The sequence below is a fragment of the Colius striatus genome, chromosome W (genome assembly GCF_028858725.1).
Source record: "Colius striatus isolate bColStr4 chromosome W, bColStr4.1.hap1, whole genome shotgun sequence".
Lineage (NCBI taxonomy): Eukaryota > Metazoa > Chordata > Aves > Coliiformes > Coliidae > Colius > Colius striatus.
This window is the reverse complement of record NC_084789.1, coordinates 21,261,116-21,283,073: the sequence shown is the minus strand read 5'-3', so window position 1 is coordinate 21,283,073 and position 21,958 is coordinate 21,261,116. Positions and strand designations below refer to the sequence as shown.

The 21,958-nt window shown below is 49.3% G+C and overlaps 1 protein-coding gene across 1 annotated transcript in view; it reads right to left on the bottom strand.

Moving 5' to 3' along the window:
* LOC104561314 (potassium voltage-gated channel subfamily H member 6) overlaps positions 1–21,958 on the bottom strand; it is a 48,150-nt gene that overhangs the window by 14,079 nt on the left and 12,113 nt on the right. The window contains exons 3-4 of the mRNA XM_062016680.1: positions 8,128–8,283; positions 1,460–1,671 (exon numbers count right to left, since the gene is read on the bottom strand). Coding sequence (XP_061872664.1) covers positions 1,460–1,671; positions 8,128–8,283 — 368 coding nt within the window. The remainder of the gene's footprint in view (positions 1–1,459; positions 1,672–8,127; positions 8,284–21,958) is intronic.

Genomic DNA, 21,958 nt, shown 5'->3' with positions numbered 1-21,958 from the left:
AGGGGGGAGGCTCCCATGGCCCCAGCTAACCCAGGCCCGTTGCTTGTGCCCCGTGGGCTCAGTGGCCACGAGCCTTGCTCCTCCCTTGCCCTGTGCTGGGGATAGGGAGGGGGACAGGGAAGCTGGGGACCATGCCAGAGTCACCAGGAGACCCTCAAACACAAGGAGCTGGGCAGGATCAGGCCCATGGTGCTGGCTGCAGTGTCCCTTGCAGTTCAGATCATGACACAGCTCAGCTACACCATCCCCACAGGGCAGTTTAGGGGGACTGAGAGAGGTGCCACTTGCTGATGCCACCGTGCCAGCACCATCCCAGCATGCAGCAACAGGCCCTGGGGTGTGTGGGTGTCACTTCTGATGGGGACAGGGGTGTGGAAGCTGCTCACCATCCCTCTGGGGCAATCAGGGGCTGATCCCAGGTCACCGTGGTTTCCCCCAGGTCAGGTTTTGGGACAACAGTGTCCTTAAGATGTGTTTTGTATATTGTGGCTCTGCCGTGCCTCATTTTCCCCACTGATAAGAGTTCCTGAGCTGGGATTGTGGGATACAGCAGCACCTTTCACACGTGCTGGTGTCCCGTGTCCCCCCCCACCCAGGGACAGCATAGTGGGGTGACTGCAATGGCATGTGTGTCCCCTGCAGGGACCAGGAAGTGTCACAGGTGTTGGTGACAATGCAGTGCCACCTGCTGTCTTGCTCCATCCCTGGCACTGAAGAGCAGAAAACGGTGGCCAGAGCCTCCCCCATGTGAAGCTCCTTCAAGGGACCTTGAGAAATCATCCAGTGCAACCCCCCTGCCAGAGCAGCACCACCTAGAGTAGGGCACACAGGAACTCATCCAGCTGGGCTTGGAATGTCTCCAGAGAAGGAGACTCCACAGCCCATCTGGGCAGCCCCTTCCAGTGCTCCCTCAGCTCAACAGGGAAGAAATCCTTCCTTGTGTTGCTTTGGAACCTCTTCTGTTCCAGCCTTTACCTATTGCCCTTTGTCCTATCATTGGCCATCACTGAGCACAGTCTGGCTCCAGCCTCCTCACACCCACCCTTGATGTGTTTGAACATGAATGAGGTCACCCCTCAGGCTCCTCTTCTCCAAGCTGCAGAGCCCCAGCTCCCTCAGCCTTTCAGCACAAGGGAGATGCTCCACTTCCTTCAGCATCTCTGTGGCCCTGCACTGAACTCTCTCCAGCAGCTCCCTGTCCCAGGAGCACTTCATGCCTGTGTTCCCCTGGCCACAAAATCCCAGAAACACTGATTTAGAGGGGTAAAAGAAGAGGAACACTTCAACCATTCAAACCCCAAACATAAGGACAGTGGCGTTTCCTAAGATGGAATCTCCAGGATATCGCTCCTCTCTGCTCCAAAACCCTCCCAGGAATGGCTGTGAGTGTACCCCAGCAGCATCCCACCTCCTCCCAAACACCCACCACAGCCTTGGTGACACCCCACTGCCCACATACCTGTGTGACCTTCTCGGTGACGTTCTGGGTACGCTCCATCACCTTGTGAGGAGCGATGATCTCGATCTCCGTGGTGGAACCCGAGCGGTGTTTCTCCAGGTTGAACTCCACAAAGTTGAGGGTGAACTGAGGGATCTGGCTGATGGTTCTGTACTTCATGAGGTCTGAGTCCGAGGTGGAGTTTGGGGGGTTGGGTTTGATGTGAGAGGCTTCTGAAAGAGGATGGAGAGGAACGTTGAGGAGGATGGGACGAGCAGGAACTAATCCACAGAGCCCCTGATCTCAAGTGGAGGACAAGCAGGATCTGGGGAACACACCTCAAGGTGCCACCAGAAGGTACAAATGTCTGCCTGGCTGTAAAGGCTTGGCTTCTTCTTCTGGGTGGCTCCTCACATGGGATGCCCAACCAAGAGGGAGCTGCTTCTCAGGTACATCACCCATCTTTTCACCATCAAACCTTCAGGGAGCTCAGACCAGCTGACAAAATACAGAGGCACCCAGTATCCTTTGCTACCCTTGAAGACTGGTGGGTTGGGGACCAGCCTCAATGAGACCCACCTGGGAAGGATGCCAAAGCTGGCATGAAAGCAGATGAAAGAGGAGAAGGGTCTCCTCTACCTTTGCATGCTTCAACCTGACCAACACAGCTCCTTGCCTTGGTTTTTGGCCACCAGACTTAGCCAGGAGCAGGACAATGTCCCCATCTGGATGCCTTCTCCACCGTCAAGGGTCCAGGTAGGGATGTCAGAGCTTTCTCTTGAAGAAGAGCTGTAGTGGAGCTGGATCCTGGCAGTTTTCCCCAGGGACCTGCCTCTCTGAGTCTCCCCAGTGCAGGACCAGGGAAGATGCCCAGAGGTGGCCTTGCTCATGGCAATGTGTAGGCATGAAGGTAGCATGTACCCACATCCAGGGCTTCAGGAAGATCCCCAAGCTCTGGAACCACTGTGTCCCAACTTCTCTATCTCCTTCAGGGTTATATTTTCAGTTCTATTTCTTTCACTCTGACATTGACCCAAGAGATGTCACAGGCAGGAAGTATCTGAAGACATCCTGCTGCCACCTTCCTCCTCCCCACACAATCACACAATCCCCTTTGTTCCCCCCTCCTGAGGGGCTGTGAGGATCCTATTTGAGGATCATGATCCCCCACCTCCTTTTCTCAAGTCACACACCACAGACTGACCTCTCTCCATCCCCAGAAGCTTCTCTCACCTCCATCTTATTTGTCATCATCTCTCTCACAAGAACAAGAGGTCTGGCTGTGAACACCATGGTGGAGGTACATTTCCTCCAGCCCTACAGAGTTGTCCTGGCCAGTGTCTCATCCAGCTCCAACACACAGACACAGCACACATTTGCACATGCCTGCAGACCCTTTCCCTCCTTCCCTCCCTCCCAGGGAGGTGGGATAGCATGGGGACGCCCATCACAGCCGAACACAACCTTCACACATCACTCATGGTTCTACCCAAAAAGCAGGACCCACCAACACAGGGAGAACAGCAGGGATTTGGGGAGAAGACCCTCAGCTTCTCTTTACTTTGCAGAGGGAAAAAAAACCCAGCAGTGCAAGGTAAGAAACCTCCCACCCCCACCAACCCCACGAGACATGCCGGGGCCATCATCCAAGACCACAACTCCCACAGTTTAGGACAGACAGCTCTGGGGTGAGGGGGGTCTTTTTTTGTCCCCTACCTGAGTTTGCCCTCCTTTCCCTGAATTTTCTCTGGAACTCAGACCTTGCAGCCTCAAAGTTGTCCAAGGAGGAGACCCTGCGGAGGCTGTGAAAGCTGCCCCCAGGGCGAGACCAAAAGAAACCCCACGCGGAGTATGACCCTCGTGGGCCCAACAAGGGAGGCTCTTGTTTCAGGGATGAGTGGTGTAGGGTAGGCTTGGCCTCCAGGCTTGGCCTCCTCTCCTTTTCCAGGAGGGATTCGGTCTCTGACTGCACGCAGTTCTCCTTGGGCGATGTCTTCAAGTCCCTCAAAATCAAGGAGTCACCACCAGGCTTTAAGACAGCCGGGAGAAAGGGTTTTATTAGAAGGTGTCTTCGTATTCTGGAGGGGAAAGGAAAGGGGGAGATGAAGGGGGGGGGGGGGTAAGAGGAGAAACAGAGGGCTGGGAAATGCTATGGTTCCTGAGGTCACCTCCAACAGAGACCAGGATCTGCTTTGTAGAGAAGCAACTGAGTCCTTGGGGACTTGGCAGCTCCAAACTCCTACCAGCTCCTACCAGAGGCTGGGTGGTTGTGGGGTGGTTTGGGAGGTGATGCTGAGCAGCTGGGAAGCAGGCCAGAGCAAGAAGAGAAGAGGAGACTCTGGGGACAGGCTTCCCTGGAATATCTGTTGTGGAGTCTCCTTCCTTGGAGCTCTTCAAGACCCACCTGGACACGTTCCTGTGTGACCTGATCTAGGTGGGAGCTGCTTCTGCAGCGGGGTTGGACTGGATGAGCTCTAAAGGTCCCTTCCAATCTCTCCCATTCTATGATTCTATGATCTGCCTCACCATGTGCTTTGCTGAGGTGTCCCTGTGTCCCACCACTGGACCTGCCCTTCCCTCAGCTGCTGCAAGAGCTCAGGCCACCACTGAGGACTGGTGCCCACAAGTTTGTGCTGGTGTCTATGGGAGAGGATGTGCCCTTCACCAGGAAGCTCTGGAGGAGCTGTTGGCCTTTGTAAATTTGTCCAGATGTAGACCTTCTCCTCCTGCAGCAACCCTTAACTTTTGCTAAACCTTCTTTTCCCTGGACACCTGATGAGATTCCAGTCTTTGATGGCTTGGGGGAGGCACAAAGCAACCACTTTCTGTTAGTCTATGCCCATACCAGCCATGCCACCGGACTGTGGCACTTCTGTTGCAGGTTTTGGGGATGGGGTGGCTAGAGGAGCTGGCTACTGCATCTACTGGGCTGTCCTCACTTGACCAAAGCTCTACCAAAGTGATGAAACATCAGGTTGCCCTCAGAGCACATCTTCCACATGGTTACAACTGCACCATTGCAGTGCCCCAAGCAGCTTCAGCCTAGGGAGGATACCCAGAGCCTTTAGTAGCTCTGATGCCTGGAGGAGTGACATACCCAGAGCATCTGACAACACCTCATACATCTTCAACTTGCCAGAAGCACAACCTCTGAGAAGACTGACACCTTTCACCTCCCCATAGCTGTAATTTCAGGAAGCAGCATTACCCAGGCTGGTTGGATTCACCCAGCACAGCCAGAAACTGGTGCCTGGGGATGCCTTAGCAAAGCAGCAGCCACCTGCCAACAGCCTGGAGCTGTAGCATGTCACAAAACAACACTTGGAGCACTTTTGACAGCCAAGAAGCCACCAAGAACAGATCTCTAAAGAGGTCCCATCATCACTTTTGCAGCCTCATCGTGTTGGCAACGACAGCATCGCTGTCTAGCGTGGAAAGCACAGTCTTTGCTGAAGGACTAAGCCAAAACTACCTGGCCCCTGCCAAGAAAACAGGGGGAAATGTGTCTTTTTGAGGTCTACCTGAAAATCCCTGCTCAGAACAGACCTGCTCCAGTCACCAACACATCCCCTCCTCGAGCTGGGGACAACTCCTTGGCGCTTCACCATCCTGGACAACTTGCCCTATGGAGCCAGACCTTACTCCCAGCTCTGTCAAGCAGTGCCCACCAGCTTAGCCCATCTCCCATTTCCACCCCTTAACCACCATCTGGCTCTACCCCACATCACCAAAGCACCGCTGGCTCCCTGGCAAACCCTCACCAGGCTCAGCGCTTACCCCAGCACCTCAACCCCTAACACCGGATCCGACCCGAGCCACGGCAGCCGAGGGAGAACGGGATGGGGGAGAGCAGAGGAAGAGTGCTGGGACCTAACCTGAGGGCTTTATGGCAGACAAAGGCTTCTATTTACCTTTCCATAGTCAATGGCTACTCCATCAAACTCACTGGTGGGCAGAGATTTCTGTTGGCTTTTGAGGCGCCGCAGAGACGGGAGACTAAACTTCAAACTCCTACCTTGACCTTGTTAGGAAAGAGAAACAAAACACAAGAGAGACAAGATGTAACCTAGCTGCACGTGATGGCTGGAGGGAGATATGGCAGGATGATGGCAAAGGAAGAGGCCACAGAGAGTTTTGGGTGTCTTTGGAGGGGGGATGTTGGCATGTGGCTCTTTCTCCTCTCTGACACACATGCTGGTCCCATGCTGTGGGCTCAAGGAAGAGCCTGGGCTGACAGAAAGCATTGCTGAGCTGGAGAAGAATCACCTACAACCATGAATGTAAGACAAGAAAAGGTGCAGAGCTATCCTTAAGACAATTAAAGAGATTAAAGCCACTTAAGGGATTTTGGGAGCTGGAGGAAACTGAGCTTATAAATCTCCTTGGTAGGACTTGGGGGAACAAATTAAACCCAACACACAAAGGAGATGGTTTAAGTTAGAAAAGCCTTTGAAAAAGCACTTCTGACAGTTTTGTTCCTGGAGTTGTTCTGGGTTTTGGGTGAGGGATACAAGACCAAAGAGGAGGGATCCCTCACTGCCATCATAGGGGATCAGGAGACCACCTCACTGGAGACTGAGACCAAGGTGAGGGCAGATGAGGCTGCCAGGAGCTGTGAAAGAGGCTGAGGAGGGGAGAGGGCGAAATGTGGAGAGCAACAGGCACTGCCCACAGCAGGACCCAATGCCCCTGGCTGTGCCACCCAGCACAAAGTTGCTCATCCTCTTCTAGTGTTGGTCTATAGAGGAGACAGGAGCCAGTGTGAGCAGCCAGGCTCACAACTTGCTGCCTTTGGGCCTGCGTCAGCCCTTGGGGGTCATCTGACCCTCAGCAGCACCAGCTGTACTCAGGAACTGGACCAAAAGTGGCTTAAATCCTGGTGAGTGTCAGACACAACACAAGCTCTGCTAAGGCATTATCCTCTGGGGGAAAAAAAGCAGCGTGTTGAGGAGCTGTTTGGCTTTGGCAGGATTTGCTCCCCTCACTGAGCTCTGACACAGCACTGAGCAGCTCAGGCAGGCTCCTGACCTGCCCACCTCCCCTAAAATACCCCCAGCAATGGGGGAACCTACTCAGGTTCCTCTGCTCTACCCCATCCCCACAGCCCAGAGCAGCTTTTCAGCTGCAAGAAGCCAAAGAGCCGACTTTTCCTTCATCCCAGTGAGCCGGGGCCAGGCAACACAGCTGCCTAAGGCTGTGTAATTTAAGACTGAGTCACAAAAGCCATGCAGAGGAGAGAAGGATCTGGGTTGGTGCCAACAGCTCTGGCCCTTCCAGAGTGGGGAACAAGAGCAACACTCCTTGGGATGTGCAGTGCAATCCCTAATGTGTAGGAAAGCAATAGCTGCCCTTTTTATTTGGCTGCCTTCTGGTGGAATAGGATCTAAGATGAAGCATAGATCAAGGTGTGCTGAGAGCTGAAATGGTGCTGCAGGGTGCTGGAACTTAGGATTTCCTCAGCAGTCTGTGCACAGAGGGTTCACTGGCACTAAAGCAACACAACAAAGAATCTCCATCTCATCACTTCTTAGACACAGGACCACGTGTACGGCTTGCAGATCCAGCCACACACATCTGGCCAGATGTCCCATGTGCCTGAGGACATCTGAAACCCATCACAGCACACAGAGCCCCACTGGCACACACACAAACCACCTTCATGGCTCCCAGGTGATGTGCACCGAGGGTGAAGTGGCACAACACAGCATCACAGGTCCCCATGGACCCTGGCACCACTCTGCCACTCCACATGCCATATGGGCTTCTCCCACAGCTTTGCTTTAAGCTTCCTTAGAGCAACCTGGATCCCCAGGGAGTGTTTGTATGAAGACAGATGCCGGATTATTGGCCCCACTACAATATGAGGTGATTGGCACTGAGGGCTGTAGAGCAGGAGGGCATTTAGAAGCTACAGCCCTCCTGCCCTTCCCATCTACCATCTGCATCCCTGGGTATCCACATCCCTTTGAGAGCCTCAGCACGGCTGCCCCTTTGATCCAGCCTTCCCAAAAAAGGGAATCTGAACCTTCCACTGTCTCCAAAAGCCTCACAAAAGCCTGGGATGAGGCTGCTGGGACAGTGGGGAACAGCCTGAAGCCAGGGCAGGCTCAGAGCCACCCCAGCACAACCATCCTTGTGCCATTCACCTGGGGTGATGTCCCCACAGCACAGCCCTGCCATTGGTGACACCAAATGTGCCCTGGCCCTGCCTTGCCACAGGGACATCCTGCAGCCCCCTTGGGGCTCAGCCCCATGGTGAAGGGTCATGCCTTGCCATGGGGACATCTCCAGTCCCCACAGGGCTCAGTCCCACAGTGCAGGGTCTTGTCACACCTGCCTTGCCATGGGGACATCCTGCAGCCCCCACAGGGCTCAGCCCCACTGAGCAGGGTCCTTCAGTGCCACAGGGACATCCTTCAGCCCCCACAGGGCTCAGACCCACTGAGCAGGGTCCTGTCACACCACAGTGACATCCTGCAGCCCCCACAGGGCTCAGCCCCATTGCACAAGGTCCTGACCTGCCATGGGGACATGGCAGCCCCCACAGGGCTCAGCTGTGTGGCACAGACTCCTGCCACACCACAGTGACACCCCGCAGCCCCCAACCAGTTGGGAACACGAGCGCGGGCTGGGCTTTACCCGGCAGCCGCAGCTCTGCCCCAGTCCCCTCCAGCCCTGCTGTCACCCACCTCCACGCCAGCTCTGCGACAGGTGCTGGTGCAGGCTCCTGCCAGCGTTCTTAGCCATCAGCTGAGCCAGGTCCTCGAAGTTCAGGATGAACATGATGACTACTCCTTCCTCGTTCTTTACCGGCACCACGTCCACCAAGCAGCGGAAACACGAGGCTGCAGAGCAGAGATAGGTTGGGGGGGGGGGGGGGGGGGGGGTTTGCAAAGGGGTTCTGAGCAGCCCAGCGCCCCCAGCACAAAGTTTTTGTCCAAAAATGGGGGGGGAGGGGGGAGTAAGCACTTTGAGGCATGAAATCCCTGCTGAGGGCACGGGGAGTGAGATTTGGAAGCCAATCTGAGCCCTTATCTCTGCACCACTCTAGCTCCCATTGTCCCAGACAGTCATTTGTATTAATGTACTTGAGAGCAGCAATTAAAGAGTTAGGTAATTAAGAACTCAGAAAGTCCAAGGTAAGTGGTCTAACTCCATTGAGCACGCTGCTTGTCATGCTAATTGCTCTGCAGTCGACAGGCCGGGTTTTTGGGGGACACTGACTTCAACCAGCTCACATCCTGGTGTTAGCATTACTGTATATGGAAAGTTAGAAGTAGTTAGGCTAAGGTCTGTATCGAGGCCTAGTGAGCAGTGTGGGATGTTGATGTAACCTAGCAGTCTAGGGAACTAGTGGGGCATGCTGAGCTTGTGCATTCTTGCTTAAACAAAGCAAAGAGATTAGTGAAGAATACTGAACGCTGAATCTTGTTTTTCTCAAAGAAATCGTTATCTCGAATGTTTACCTGTTTGTTATCTATGGAAATTTCTGGTTGTGGATTCAGATAAGCATAGTCTCAAGTAACTACATGAAAGAGCACAACATAATCCTAAAGTCTAAGAAAACTGGTAAACATCACGGGGACCTGATGAAGTAATCATTTGTGGAAAGTATATAAACTCTGTGAAATTTTCTGTTAGTGGGGGCTCTGACTTTGGACACTAGTCCTCAGGTCCCTAGGGCCCTCAATAAAGCACTGCATAAAACGACCTCGGTTGTTTTGTGTTTTCCTTCGGGAACGGGCAGCAGTTTTCTGGCGACCGCGGCAGGACTCCGAAGGTGGCTGGGGCGGTTCGCGTGCTGATTTACTCCACGCCGGCACCGAGAGATTCTCGGGGAGTCATCGGTTCGTGCCCGACCCCCGCACCTGGCGGATGACTGCTATAAGGTAAGCCCATAGGTGCTTTATTTTCTGGTATGGGTGCCTGCTCATAAGACGAGGCGGCGATCCTCGCTGAGTTGGGCTAAGACGTCTTGGTGGATGCCTAGGCACCGGCTGTAAGACGCGGCGAAAGCTGTGCAGGTCCGGCACTTGCCCCTCGTGGCGTCGAGAAGTGGCAAGTTGGTTTGGTACTGGTTATTGGTTTTGTGGTTTTTGTTTGTATCGTTACAGTGTTTGTGTTTGCTGTTATTTTGTCTGCTGTTATTTTGTTTCGTGAATACTTGAAATGATGCCGCTTAAAACTTTTAAGCCGTTAGTTCAGTCTAATAGTAAAATCCCAGGAAACATCCCATTAGGATGTTTGCTGGGAAGATGGAGGAGTGCTGGATTTCATCAGGATTTGAATAAGGGTAAAACGATAAACTATTGTAATCATTGGTGGCCTTTATATGAGTCAGAAGGGGGACCTGCATGGCCCCTAAACGGTACTGTCGATCCGGGTATTATATCGCCTTTGATGCAGTATTTACGGGACAATGAGAAATGGGATGAGATCCCGTATTTGGATTTGTTTTATTATTTAGGGCGAAAACTGGATTGGCAGAAGGAATGTGGTATTTTAGTTTTGGAAACAAAGGAATTAGGGTGTAGTGAATGTAAGAAGAGATCTATGTGTGTTAAGTGTTTAGCTGCCTCCTCTGGTCCAGAGGAAGATTTATCGTTATTAGTTGCTCATAGTGGACAGGGTCCCTCTGCTCCACCCTATGTTCCACCTCAGATGGAACAGGATAGTGAGGACGATGATAATGAGGAGGAAGAAGAGGAGAACGAGGACAACGGAATATTAAAATCTCCCAGCCCTCCTAGAACTCCTCAGGTTTCAGTTACTCTTCGCCCTCAGACTCCCTCTCCGGCGAATCACTGAAATATACAGAGAACCCCCTTGCAGAACGTACCAGACAAGGTAGAAGGAATCAGGGAGAGCCTCAGCTAATAGCTCCCTTACGGGAAGCAATGGGACCCCAAGGAGGGAAGGTATTAATAAAGGTTCCATTCTCTCCTAGCGACCTGGTGATTTGGAAACAGTCAGCTGGTAGTTATCGGGAGGACCCTGAGCGAGTAGCACGGGTGGTTAAGATGGTAATGAAAACTCAGAATCCTAATTGGAATGACTTGCAAGTTTTATTGGATACGATTATGGATACTACAGAAAAGGAAATGGTTATGGTCAGGGAAGAGGGGGGTTTCGAATGGGAAACCCTAACCAAGGAAAGTTAGGTTTTAATCAGTGTGCTTCTTGTCGACAGATAGGACATTGGAAAAATGAATGTCCTGTGAAAAATGGAATGGGGGGTGGCGCCGTGACAATGGGTAGTTATCCTATGCCTCAGGCAGATGTTGCCCAAGCCCTGGTTTTGGGGAACTACTCTAGCTGACTAGAGCAAGGGTTAAAGGTAAGGTTAGAAATAAATGGTAAAGAACAGGAATTCACAGTTGATACAGGAGCTACTTATTCAGTTCTCAACAAAAGACTGGGACCAATAAGTGATACCACCGTACAGGTGGTAGGGGCTATGGGTCAGCTGGAAGAAAGACCATTTTTGCAGCCTCTAAATTTGAAATTTGGGGGGAAGGAATTGGATCATCAATTTTTTTATATGCCCAATTGTCCCAAGCCCCTGTTTGGAAGGGATTTATTGTCTTTGTTAAACGTGAAAATAATATTTGAAAATGGGAGAGTAAAATTGGAGATTCCAAATGAAGAAATTGGGAAAATTTTTGTAATAAAGGAAATAGAACCTACTCCCATTCCAGAAGAAATAGATCAGGCAGTTGTACCCTGGGTATGGGAAACAGGGACCCCAGGAAAGTCAAAAGCTGCCCAGCCTGTTGTTGTAGAACAGGAAAAAAAAAAAAAAAAAAAAAAGGAGCCCAACCCGTTAGGGTTAGACAATATCCAATTAAGTTGGAGGCTAGGAAAGGAGTGGCTCCACTGATAACCCAATTTGTGATTCAAGGAATTTTACAGGAATGTGAATCTGAGTATAACACTCCTATTTTTCCTGTAAGTAAGCCTATGTAGTGGGTCTGGGACGGTAGTGATTTTCCACAGCAGCTCCTGCAGTGCTGTGCTTACTGTTGATATCAATATTATGACTACCGCTCACACAGCATCAGGGCTGTCCCTCCAGCATTCCTTCCCCCACCTTCACCAATAGCTGTGGGTGGGCATGATCTTGGGAGGGACTATGGCCAGGACAGCTGACCCAGGCTGACCAAGGAGATATTCCATACCATATGACGTCAGCTCAGTAATATAAACTGGGGGAGAGGAGCAGGAAGGGGAGGCGAGACTCATTTCTGGCCTTCCCAAAGCAACCGCTACGCGTACTGAAGCCCTGCTTCTTGGGAGGTGGCCGGACATCGCTGCTGATGGGAAGTAGAGAGTAACAGCTTTATCTGCTTTTGCTTTGCTTCCCGCGCGCGCGGCTTTGCTGCTTATTTATTAAACTGCTTTTATCTCAACCCACGAGATTCCCATCTTATTTTCTCCCCTTCCCTGGCTTGCTGAGGAGGTGGGGGGTAAAGCGGTGTGGTGGGCACCTGGCATCCAGCCAGGCTCAAACTACCACAGCCCTTTTGGCGCCCAACGTGGGGCGAGATAATAGCAGATTTACATTAACTGCATTGCAATTACAGTAAACCAATGAGAGCAAAGTTCCTGTGCTGGTCACGGAGCCTTGCTGTTATGCAGCTTATCTTACACTTTCTAATGTTTGGGAACACGATGCTCCTAACATTGACTCTCGGCTGTGCTTTAACCTTAATAGCTTTGCTAAGCTGGCTATATAATTTTGTGAAGAGGATGAAAGGGCCTGGGAACATGATGGCCCAAATAATAATAGCAAGTCTCATTCTGTTACTGATGAATTTAGTGTGCTGTGGGAGCTATCTTGTGGAGGCCATGGGGCAAAGCACCTCTTTCTCCTCAGCTCGGACTGATCTAGACAATTCTGTTACACAGACTTCCCAGGTCCTTAGTCACCCTTATACGAGAGTTTTAATATTACTAATTAACATGGTTGGTATATTATATATCTTGTGGAATCTGGAGTCATCTGGGTATCAGAGAGTACAAATTTGTGATGGAAACATGTTAAAATGCCCCCTGAAGCGGCCAGTCCCTGGGTGGCAGGGTATGTGGATGAATTTAGGCAAATTCCTAGGACGGTTATCACCTCCTGTAACCTGGGATTTTACATCTGAACAGATAAAAAACCCTGCTTTACTGACACGCTACCTGATAGAAGGGTGTCTTACCTACCCTAATGAGGCCCATCAGGTTCAGGCACTATACTGGGGCCTAGCCTCTGCCTACCGAGCTGCATTCCAGTCCTCTCAGAGAACTGTGATTGAAATGGAAACTCAAACGGTACCTGAGACCAACATAGTTGAGTCAGTCGCAGTCCAGCCCTCTCAGAGAACTGTGATTGAAATGGAAACTCAAACGGTACCTGAGACCAACATAGTTGAGTCAGTCGCAGTCCAGCCCTCTCAGAGAACTATGGCCGAGGTGGAAATTCAAACTATACCTGAGACTACCATGGTTGAGTCAGGGAACCAAACAACAACCACAGTGGTTGCCCCAGTAGTGAAAAAGAAGCAGTGGATAAGGAGGTCAAGTCCATATCATCGATTAGTAAGGGCAGACGAGGAGGAAGAGGAAAGGCTAGAAGAAGAAACTGGTCCTTCGGTAAGGAGATCAGGAGAAGTGAAAGAAATCGAAAAGGAAATGGAAACTACTCGGTCCCTCACCTCAACAGAACTTAGAGATATGCGAAAAGATTACAGTCGCCAGCCAGGTGAGCGGATTGGTGCCTGGCTGCTCCGATGCTGGGATAACGGGGCTGACAGTCAACAATTGGAAGGCAGAGAAGCCCAACAGCTAGGATCTCTTGCTAGGGACCGGGGAATTGATAAAGGCATTGGAAAGAAAACCTCAGTTTGTAGTCTCTGGAAACGACTCCTCTCAAGTGTACGGGCAAGATACCCATTCAAGGAAGACCTTGTAAATGCCCGAGGAAAGTGGACTAGAGCTGATGAAGGGATCCAATATCTAAGGGAATTAGCTGTGTTGGAAGTCATCTATGGTGATCTGGATAATGTCGAGGCCTCCACAGATCCAGACGATGTCCAGTGTACACGGGCCATGTTGAGAAAAGTGATCCAGAGTGCCCCAGCTACATATTCTAATATCCTGGCAATGGTGTATCATCCAGACATGGACATACCAACAGTGGAGAGGGTATCTTCTTGGTTACAGAACTATGAAGAGAGCCTCTGCACCTCCTCATCAGTGTGGGATGATGGCCTGATTGTTAGATCTGCCTCAAGAACTCAGTCATCCACTGTCCCGACCAGGGGAAAGGGAAGTCCCAGACGCAGGAGTACACCGCGAAATGAACTCTGGCTCTTTTTGCGTGGCCAAGGAGAGGATATGAGGAAGTGGGATGGTGAACCCACTTTTAAGCTGGAAGTTCTTGTACGTGAACTAAGGGGGAAGACAGCTGTTAGAAAAGGACCGCCCAGGAGAGCTGTCAGCAGAGTGGCTGCCAAAACAAAAGAGGACAATCAACAATCTCCAAGACATAGAAGAACTGCAACTACTTCCTTCGAAGCCAATGAGGAGACTTCAGGTCTGCAATTGCAAGGATCAGATAGCGAATACTCTGATGAAGAACAGAAATAGAGGGTCCCTGCCTCCAGCCAGGAGGAGGAAAGGGATGACCGAATCTACTGGACTGTGTGGGTTCGATGGCCTGGCACATCAAACCCACAAAGGTATAAAGCCTTAGTAGACACAGGGGCACAGTGTACATTGATGCCATCAAGGTATAGAGGCACAGATTCTGTCTGGATCTCTGGAGTGACAGGGGGATGTGAAGAATTATCTGTATTAGAGGCTGAAGTGAGCTTAACAGGGGACAAATGGAAAAAACACCCCATTGTGACTGGTCCAGAGGCCCCTTGTATTCTTGGCATAGATTACCTCAGGAGAGGGTACTTCAAAGACCCCAAGGGGTATCGATGGGCTTTTGGTATAGCCACTGTAGATGCAGAGAAAATCAAACAACTCTCTAATTTACCTGGCCTCTCAGAAGACCCTTTTGTTGTGGGATTGCTGCAAGTTCAAGAGCAACAGGTACCAATTGCTACCAGGACAGTGCACCGGAGGCAATATCGCACGAACCGAGATTCCCTGGCTCCCATCCGTGAGTTGATTCATCAACTGGAGGCTCAAGGAGTAATTAGCAAAACTCATTCTCCATTTAATAGTCCCATATGGCCTGTGAAAAAATCTGATGGAGGGTGGAGGTTAACAGTAGACTATCGTGGCCTGAACGAAGTGACACCACCACTGAGTGCTGCTGTACCAGACATGTTAGAGCTCCAGTATGAACTGGAGTCAAAAGCAGCCAAGTGGTATGCTACGATTGACATCGCTAATGCATTCTTCTCAATTCCATTGGCAGCAGAGTGCAGGCCACAATTTGCCTTCACATGGAGAGGTGTCCAATATACCTGGAATCGATTGCCCCAGGGGTGGAAACATAGTCCTACTATTTGCCATGGTCTAATCCAAACTGTGCTGGAAACGGGTGATGCCCCTGAACATTTACAGTACATTGATGACATAATTGTATGGGGCAACAAGGCAGAAGAAGTGTTTGAGAAAGGGAAAAGAATAATACAGATTCTCCTGAAAGCTGGTTTTGCTATAAAAAGAAACAAAGTAAAGGGACCTGCACAAGAGATACAGTTTTTGGGCATAAAATGGCAAGATGGGCGTCGGCATGTGCCTATGGATGTTGTGAATAAAATAGCTACTATGTCTCAACCGACTAATAAGAAAGAAACACAAGCTTTCCTGGGCCTTGTGGGATTCTGGAGGATGCATATCCCAGGTTATAGTCAGCTTGTGAGCCCTCTCTTTAGAGTAACCAGAAAAAAGAACTGTTTTGAGTGGGGCCTTGAGCAACAACAAGCTTTTCAACAAATTAAACAGGAAATAGCTCGTGCAGTCGCCCTTGGGCCCATCCGTACAGGACCAGATGTGCAGAATATCCTCTACACTGCCGCTGGAGAGCATGGTCTCACCTGGAGCCTCTGGCAGAAAACATCTGGAGAAACCCGAGGTCGACCATTAGGGTTTTGGAGCCGAGGATATCGAGGATCGGAAGCCCACTACACCCCAACTGAAAAAGAAATACTAGCAGCATATGAGGGACTTCGAGCTGCTTCAGAAGTCATTGGCACAGAAGCTCATCTCCTCTTGGCACCACGTCTGCCTGTGTTACACTGGATGTTCAAAGGGAAAACCCCTTCTATACATCATGCAACCAGCGCTACATGGAGTAAGTGGATGGCGTTGATTACACAACGATCTCGGCTGGGGAAATCTAATCGCCCAGGAATCCTGGAAGAAATCATGGACTGGCCAGAAGGCAGAGATTTTGGAGCATTGCCTGAGGAAGTAGCTCGTGCCCAAGAGGCACCACCATATAATGAACTGTCAGAAGATGAGAGGCATTATGCTTTGTTTACTGATGGATCCTGCCGCGTGGTAGGACACCATCGTAAGTGGAAAGCTGCTGTGTGGAGTCCCACACGACGAGTTGTTGAGGCCACTGAAGGAGAAGGTGAGTCAAGTCAGTTTGCTGAAGTGAAGGCTATCCAACTAGCTCTAAAGATTGCAGAACGAGAGAAGTGGCCAGTACTCTATCTTTACACTGACTCCTGGATGGTGGCTAATGCTCTATGGGGATGGCTACAGCAATGGAAGAAGACCAACTGGCAGCGCAAGGGTAAACCCATCTGGGCTGCTGCATTACGGCAAGACATTGCTGCTCGGGTGGAAAATATGACTCTGAAGGTACGTCATGTAGATGCTCATGTGCCAAAAAGCCGTGCCAATGAAGAACAATGGAATAACCAACAGGTAGATAAAGCTGCTAAAATTGAACTAGCTCAGGTAGATCTAGACTGGGAGCGTAAAGGTGAGCTATTTATAGCTCGATGGGCCCATGAAACATCAGGACATCTGGGAAGAGATGCAACATATAGATGGGCTCGTGATCGAGGGGTGGACTTGACCATGGAAGCCATCACACAGGTCACCCATGAATGTGAAACGTGTGCTGCAATCAAGCGAGCCACACGAATCAAGTCTTCCTGGAACAGAGGCCGATGGCTGGGTTTTCAGTATGGTGAGGCCTGGCAAATTGACTATGTTGGACCACTACCACGAACACATCAAGGCAAGCGGTATATAGTCACCATGGTGGAAGCAACTACTGGTTGGTTGGAAACATACTCTGTAAACCACGCCACTGCCCGAAATACTGTCTTGGGTCTTGAAAGGCAAGTTTTGTGGCGACACGGCACTCCAGAAAGAATTGAATCAGATAATGGAACTCATTTTCGAAATAATCTCATAAACTCCTGGGCAAAGAAACATGGCATTGAGTGGATATACCACATCCCCTATCACCCTCAAGCCTCTGGAAAGATTGAGAGATATAATGGGTTACTAAAGACCATGTTGAGAGCACTGGGCAATGGGGCATGGAAGCAGTGGGATAAAAATTTAGCAGAAGCCACTTGGCTGGTCAATAGCAGAGGTTCAACTAACCGTCCTGGTCCTGCCCAAACAAAACCACTACATACTGTGGGAGGAGATAAGGTCCCCGTAGTGCACCCAGGGAAATGGCTGGGGAAGGCAGTATGGGTTGCACCTCCCATGGGAAAAGGCAAACCCATTCGTGGGATTGTCTTTGCTCAAGGGCCTGGCTGTACTTGGTGGGTGATGAGAAAGGATGGGGAAACTCGATGTGTACCTCAAGGAGACTTAACCTTGGGGGAAAAATAACCTGTTATGTGAGTTATCTATTGTAGATGAACTTTGCAAGAAAAACCGGACAAGTGGACAAACCAAGCCGGTGCTGGTGCCCAACACTGAACATACTGTTTCCCCTGGCCTGGATATTCATCTTGATGGATGAGACAGAAGTTATGACCTGCTCCAGTGAACATCTACAGAGGATGAAAGATATAAGAATGTTGTTTGTTTGTTTGATGCAAGATGCAAGAGGGAATACAAGAATGATGTTTGTCTGTTGAAGAGTGGGGGTACTGGTTAATGAGAGTATATAAGAATGTATATGGGTTGTTAAGATGGTTTGTCTGAGCATGACATAAATGGTATGGAATAAGGGGTGGAGACTGTAGTGGGTCTGGGACGGTAGTGATTTTCCACAGCAGCTCCTGCAGTGCTGTGCTTACTGTTGATATCAATATTATGACTACCGCTTGCACAACATCAGCGCTGTCCCTCCAGCATTCCTTCCCCCACCTTCACCAATAGCTGTGAGTGGGCATGATCTTGGGAGGGACTATGGCCAGGACAGCTGACCCAGGCTGACCAAGGAGATATTCCATACCATATGACGTCAGCTCAGTAACATAAACTGGGGGAGAGGAGCAGGAAGGGGAGGCGAGACTCATTTCTGGCCTTCCCAAAGCAACCGCTACGCGTACTGAAGCCCTGCTTCTCGGGAGGTGGCCGGACATCACTGCTGATGGGAAGCAGAGTAACAGCTTTATTTGCTTTTGCTTTGCTTCCCGCGTGCGTGGCTTTGCTGTTTCTTTATTAAACTGCTTTTATCTCAACCCACGAGACTCCCATCTTATTTTCTCCCCTTCCCTGGCTTGCTGAGGAGGTGGGGGGTAAAGCGGTGTGGTGGGCACCTGGCATCCAGCCAGGCTCAAACTACCACAGCCTAATGGTAAATATAGGCTAGTGCAAGATTTAAGGGCCATAAATGAAATTGTAAAGGACATTCACCCAGTGGTTGCTAACCCTTATACTCTGTTAACATCTGTGTCGGAAAGGTTTAAATGGTTTACAGTAATTGATTTGAAAGATGCCTTCTTCTGCATCCCGCTGGCATTACCAAGTAGGAAGTATTTTGCATTTGAATGGGAAGATCCAAATTCGGGAAGGAAGAAACAACAGACATGGACACAGCTTCCACAGGGTTTCAAAAACAGCCCCACCATTTTCGGAAATCAATTAGCCAAAGAATTGGAGGAATGGAAGACCGAACAGGTAAGAGAATCTCCATTCTCTTACGTGATTTTGCAGTATGTGGATGATATTCTGTTGGCAACTGAGGAAAAGGAAGTTTTCCTGAAGCTTACAATTGCCTTACTGAAAATGCTGGGACAAGCAGGATATCGAGTATCTAAGGAAAAGGCCCAGCTCCTCAAAGAGAGTGTTCTTTATTTGGGATGTGAATTGATGCAAGGTCAGAGACGATTGGGCACAAACAGAATTGAGGCAATATGTGCCATACCCCTTCCAAGGAATCATCAGGAACTGAGATCATTTTTAGGAATGATTGGTTGGTGTAGACTGTGGATTCTAAATTTCGGATTGTTAGCCAAACCCTTGTATGAGGCTTTGAAGGAGCCCCAATTGGAATGGAGTCCACAAAGGAAAAGAGCCTTTCAGGAGCTAAAACAAGCTCTGAAAGAAGCGCCTGCCTTAGGCTTGCCGGACTTAAATAAGGATTTTCAGCTTTATGTAAATGAAAGGCAGAATCTGGCTCTGGGAGTGTTGACCCAGAAAATAGGGTCATGGAAACGCCCAGTGGGATATTTTTCAAAACAACTGGACAATGTTAGTGCTGGTTGGCCGTCATGCTTGAGAGTAGTTACGGCCACAGTGATCCTCATACAGGAAGCCCGAAAACTGACTTTGGGAAGGAAAATGGAGGTCTTTGTGCCCCATATGGTCTTGGCTGTCCTGGAACAAAAGGGGGGTCACTGGTTATCATCCAGCAGAATGTTACAATATCAAGCTATATTAAGAGAACAAGATGATGTGGAACTTAAGATAACTAACCATGTCAACCCAGCAGAATTTCTTCACAGCAAACAGGAAGAAGGGGAGCTGGTTCATGATTGTGTAGAAACAATTGAACAGGTGTATGCGAGCCGAGCAGACCTAAAGGACACACCGTTAGAAGATTCAGATTGGGATCTCTTTACCGATGGATCCAGCTTTGTGGAAAATGGAACCAGGTATGTTGGATATGCGGTGGTCACAGCTGCACAAGTGATTGAAGCAAAGGCTTTAGTCCCTGGGACATCTGCTCAAAAGGCAGAGATAATTGGACTTACCAGGGCATTAATTTTGAGTACTGGAAAAAAGGTAAATGTATGGACTGACTCGAAATATGCCTTTGGAGTTGTACATGTTCATGGTGCCTTGTGGAAGGAACGGGGACTGTTAAACTCACAAGGGACTATGATAAAACATAGATCGGAAGTTCTCGCCCTGTTGGATGCGGTACATAAACCAGAAAAGGTAGCAGTAATGCACATCAGGGGACATCGTAAAGAAGAAGGAAAGATATATCGAGGGAATGAACTAGCAGACATCACTGCTAAAGAAGCTGCTCGACAGGTTTGGACTCAAATGGCTTTAATACCAACCAAGGTGAGCCCTGTTTCTTGTTATATGAATCGAGAATCGAGCTATTCTGCCGATGATGAGAAATTGGTGACATATCTAAAGGCCCAGAAGAATGCAATTGGATGGTATGTAACGACAATGGGACAAGTGGTGGTGCCCAAAAATGTTATGAAGTCTATATTAGAGACTGAACACAATAAATGCCATTGGGGAGCAGAGGTGTTGGTAAAATTTTTGAAAAGGGAAATAATTTCCAACCAAATGTTAACGCTGGCGAAAAGGGTGAATGCCATGTGCCCAGTTTGTTTAAAGAATAATCCTATTGTAAGGAAACAGGTGCAGTTGGGACAATTACAAATAGGACCAGAGCCTGGAGATTATTGGCAGGTCGACTTTTCAGAACTTCCAAGGGCTCAGGGACTTAAATACCTGTTGGTGTATGTGTGCACCTTTTCGGGGTGGCCAGAAGCCTTCCCTTGTAGAACAAACCAAGCAAAGGAAGTGGTGAAAACTTTGTTGAAAGAAATAATACCTAGTTTTGGAGTACCACTGGGATTATCATCAGATAGAGGCCCACATTCTGTGGCAGGGATAGTTCAGGAGGTGGCTAGGACGTTAGACATTACCTGGAATTTACACACTCCATGGAGACCTCAGTCTAGTGGTCAAGTAGAAAGGATGAACCAAACATTGAAAAATCAGATCAAAAAGATATGTCAGGAGGCCAAACTTCAGTGGCCCCAAGCTTTGCCGTTAGCGTTACTTAGGATTAGGATAAAACCTAGGGAAAGGATAGGAGTAAGTCCGTATGAGATACTGTACGGCAAGCCTTATCATGCCACCGTGTTAAAAGGAGACCCGCATGCATTGGGAGACCAGGTGATTTTTAACTATGTTATGTCGCTCAATAGAGTTCTCAACGCCTTACGGGGTGCCCTTCAATGGAATCGGCCGCTCCCGCTGGAAAATCCAGTGCATGATATTCAACTGGGAGATCAGGTCTATGTGAAGAATTGGTTCACAGACCCACTGAGAGAGACATGGGACGGTCCCCATCAAGTGATCTTGACAACTTTCACAGCCATAAAGGTAGCGGGAATCGACGCTTGGATCCACTACACTCGAGTCAAGAAGGTTCCAACCGAATGGGAAACCCAAGTGGTATCCCCCACTCGAATGATATTTCGAGCAAAACCGCATTCTTAACTATTGTACTGTTGATATTATTGAAAATGGTATTGGTCAATGGATTTGTATTTGTCACTGTTACAGAACCTGTGGTTACTGTTATGGAAGGGATGGATGTCAATTTAACCTGTGACATTGCTGATGACCAGGGAGCTGGAGCCAAGGAAATAATTGCGATTTGGAAACAAGGACAAATCAGATTGACTGCAAGTATTGTTACTGTTTGGAATAAGGATACCCAAAAAGGAAGTGTTACCTTGCAATTGACTAATTTAACGTTAGGAGAAGCAGGAGTATACATGTGTTTGGTGTTAATTCGGGAAAATTTTGATTATAAGCGAATAGATTTGAGAGTGGTACCTTGGTCCCCGATTCAGGAGGGAGTAGAAGTAATACCAAAAATAGCTTTAGTGGATATGTGGGATGGCCCACCCTTGAGGATAAAACTGCACTTTTACTTCACAAAGAGAATGTGAAGCCCTGGTTCAAGTTAAACGGTGGAAAATGGGACCTCAAGGATTGTGGGACAGGATCGAGGAAGGAATCAGTTGGTGGAATGTGGGGAACAGAGGGATAGGATGGCTGAATTATACTCAACCTCTGTTGGGTAAGATGGATGGACAATATCTATGTGTAGTTGTATGTGGACCCTACTCTAATTATGGAAAAAGAAATGTGCAGGGCCGACCTCATTTGAATCAAGGAATTAGGGCCACATAAGGGATGTATCAGGCCAACGAAGGGAAAATAGTTATTTTAACATGTAAAGTGAATCCCAGAATGAGTTTTTCAGATTTTGGGTGGTGGTTTGGAGATAGCAGTATACAGCCTGGAAGGAAATATCGGATAGAGAAGAGGTTAGGCGGCACCATAGTATTAATAATAAATGACGTACAGTCAGATGATGAA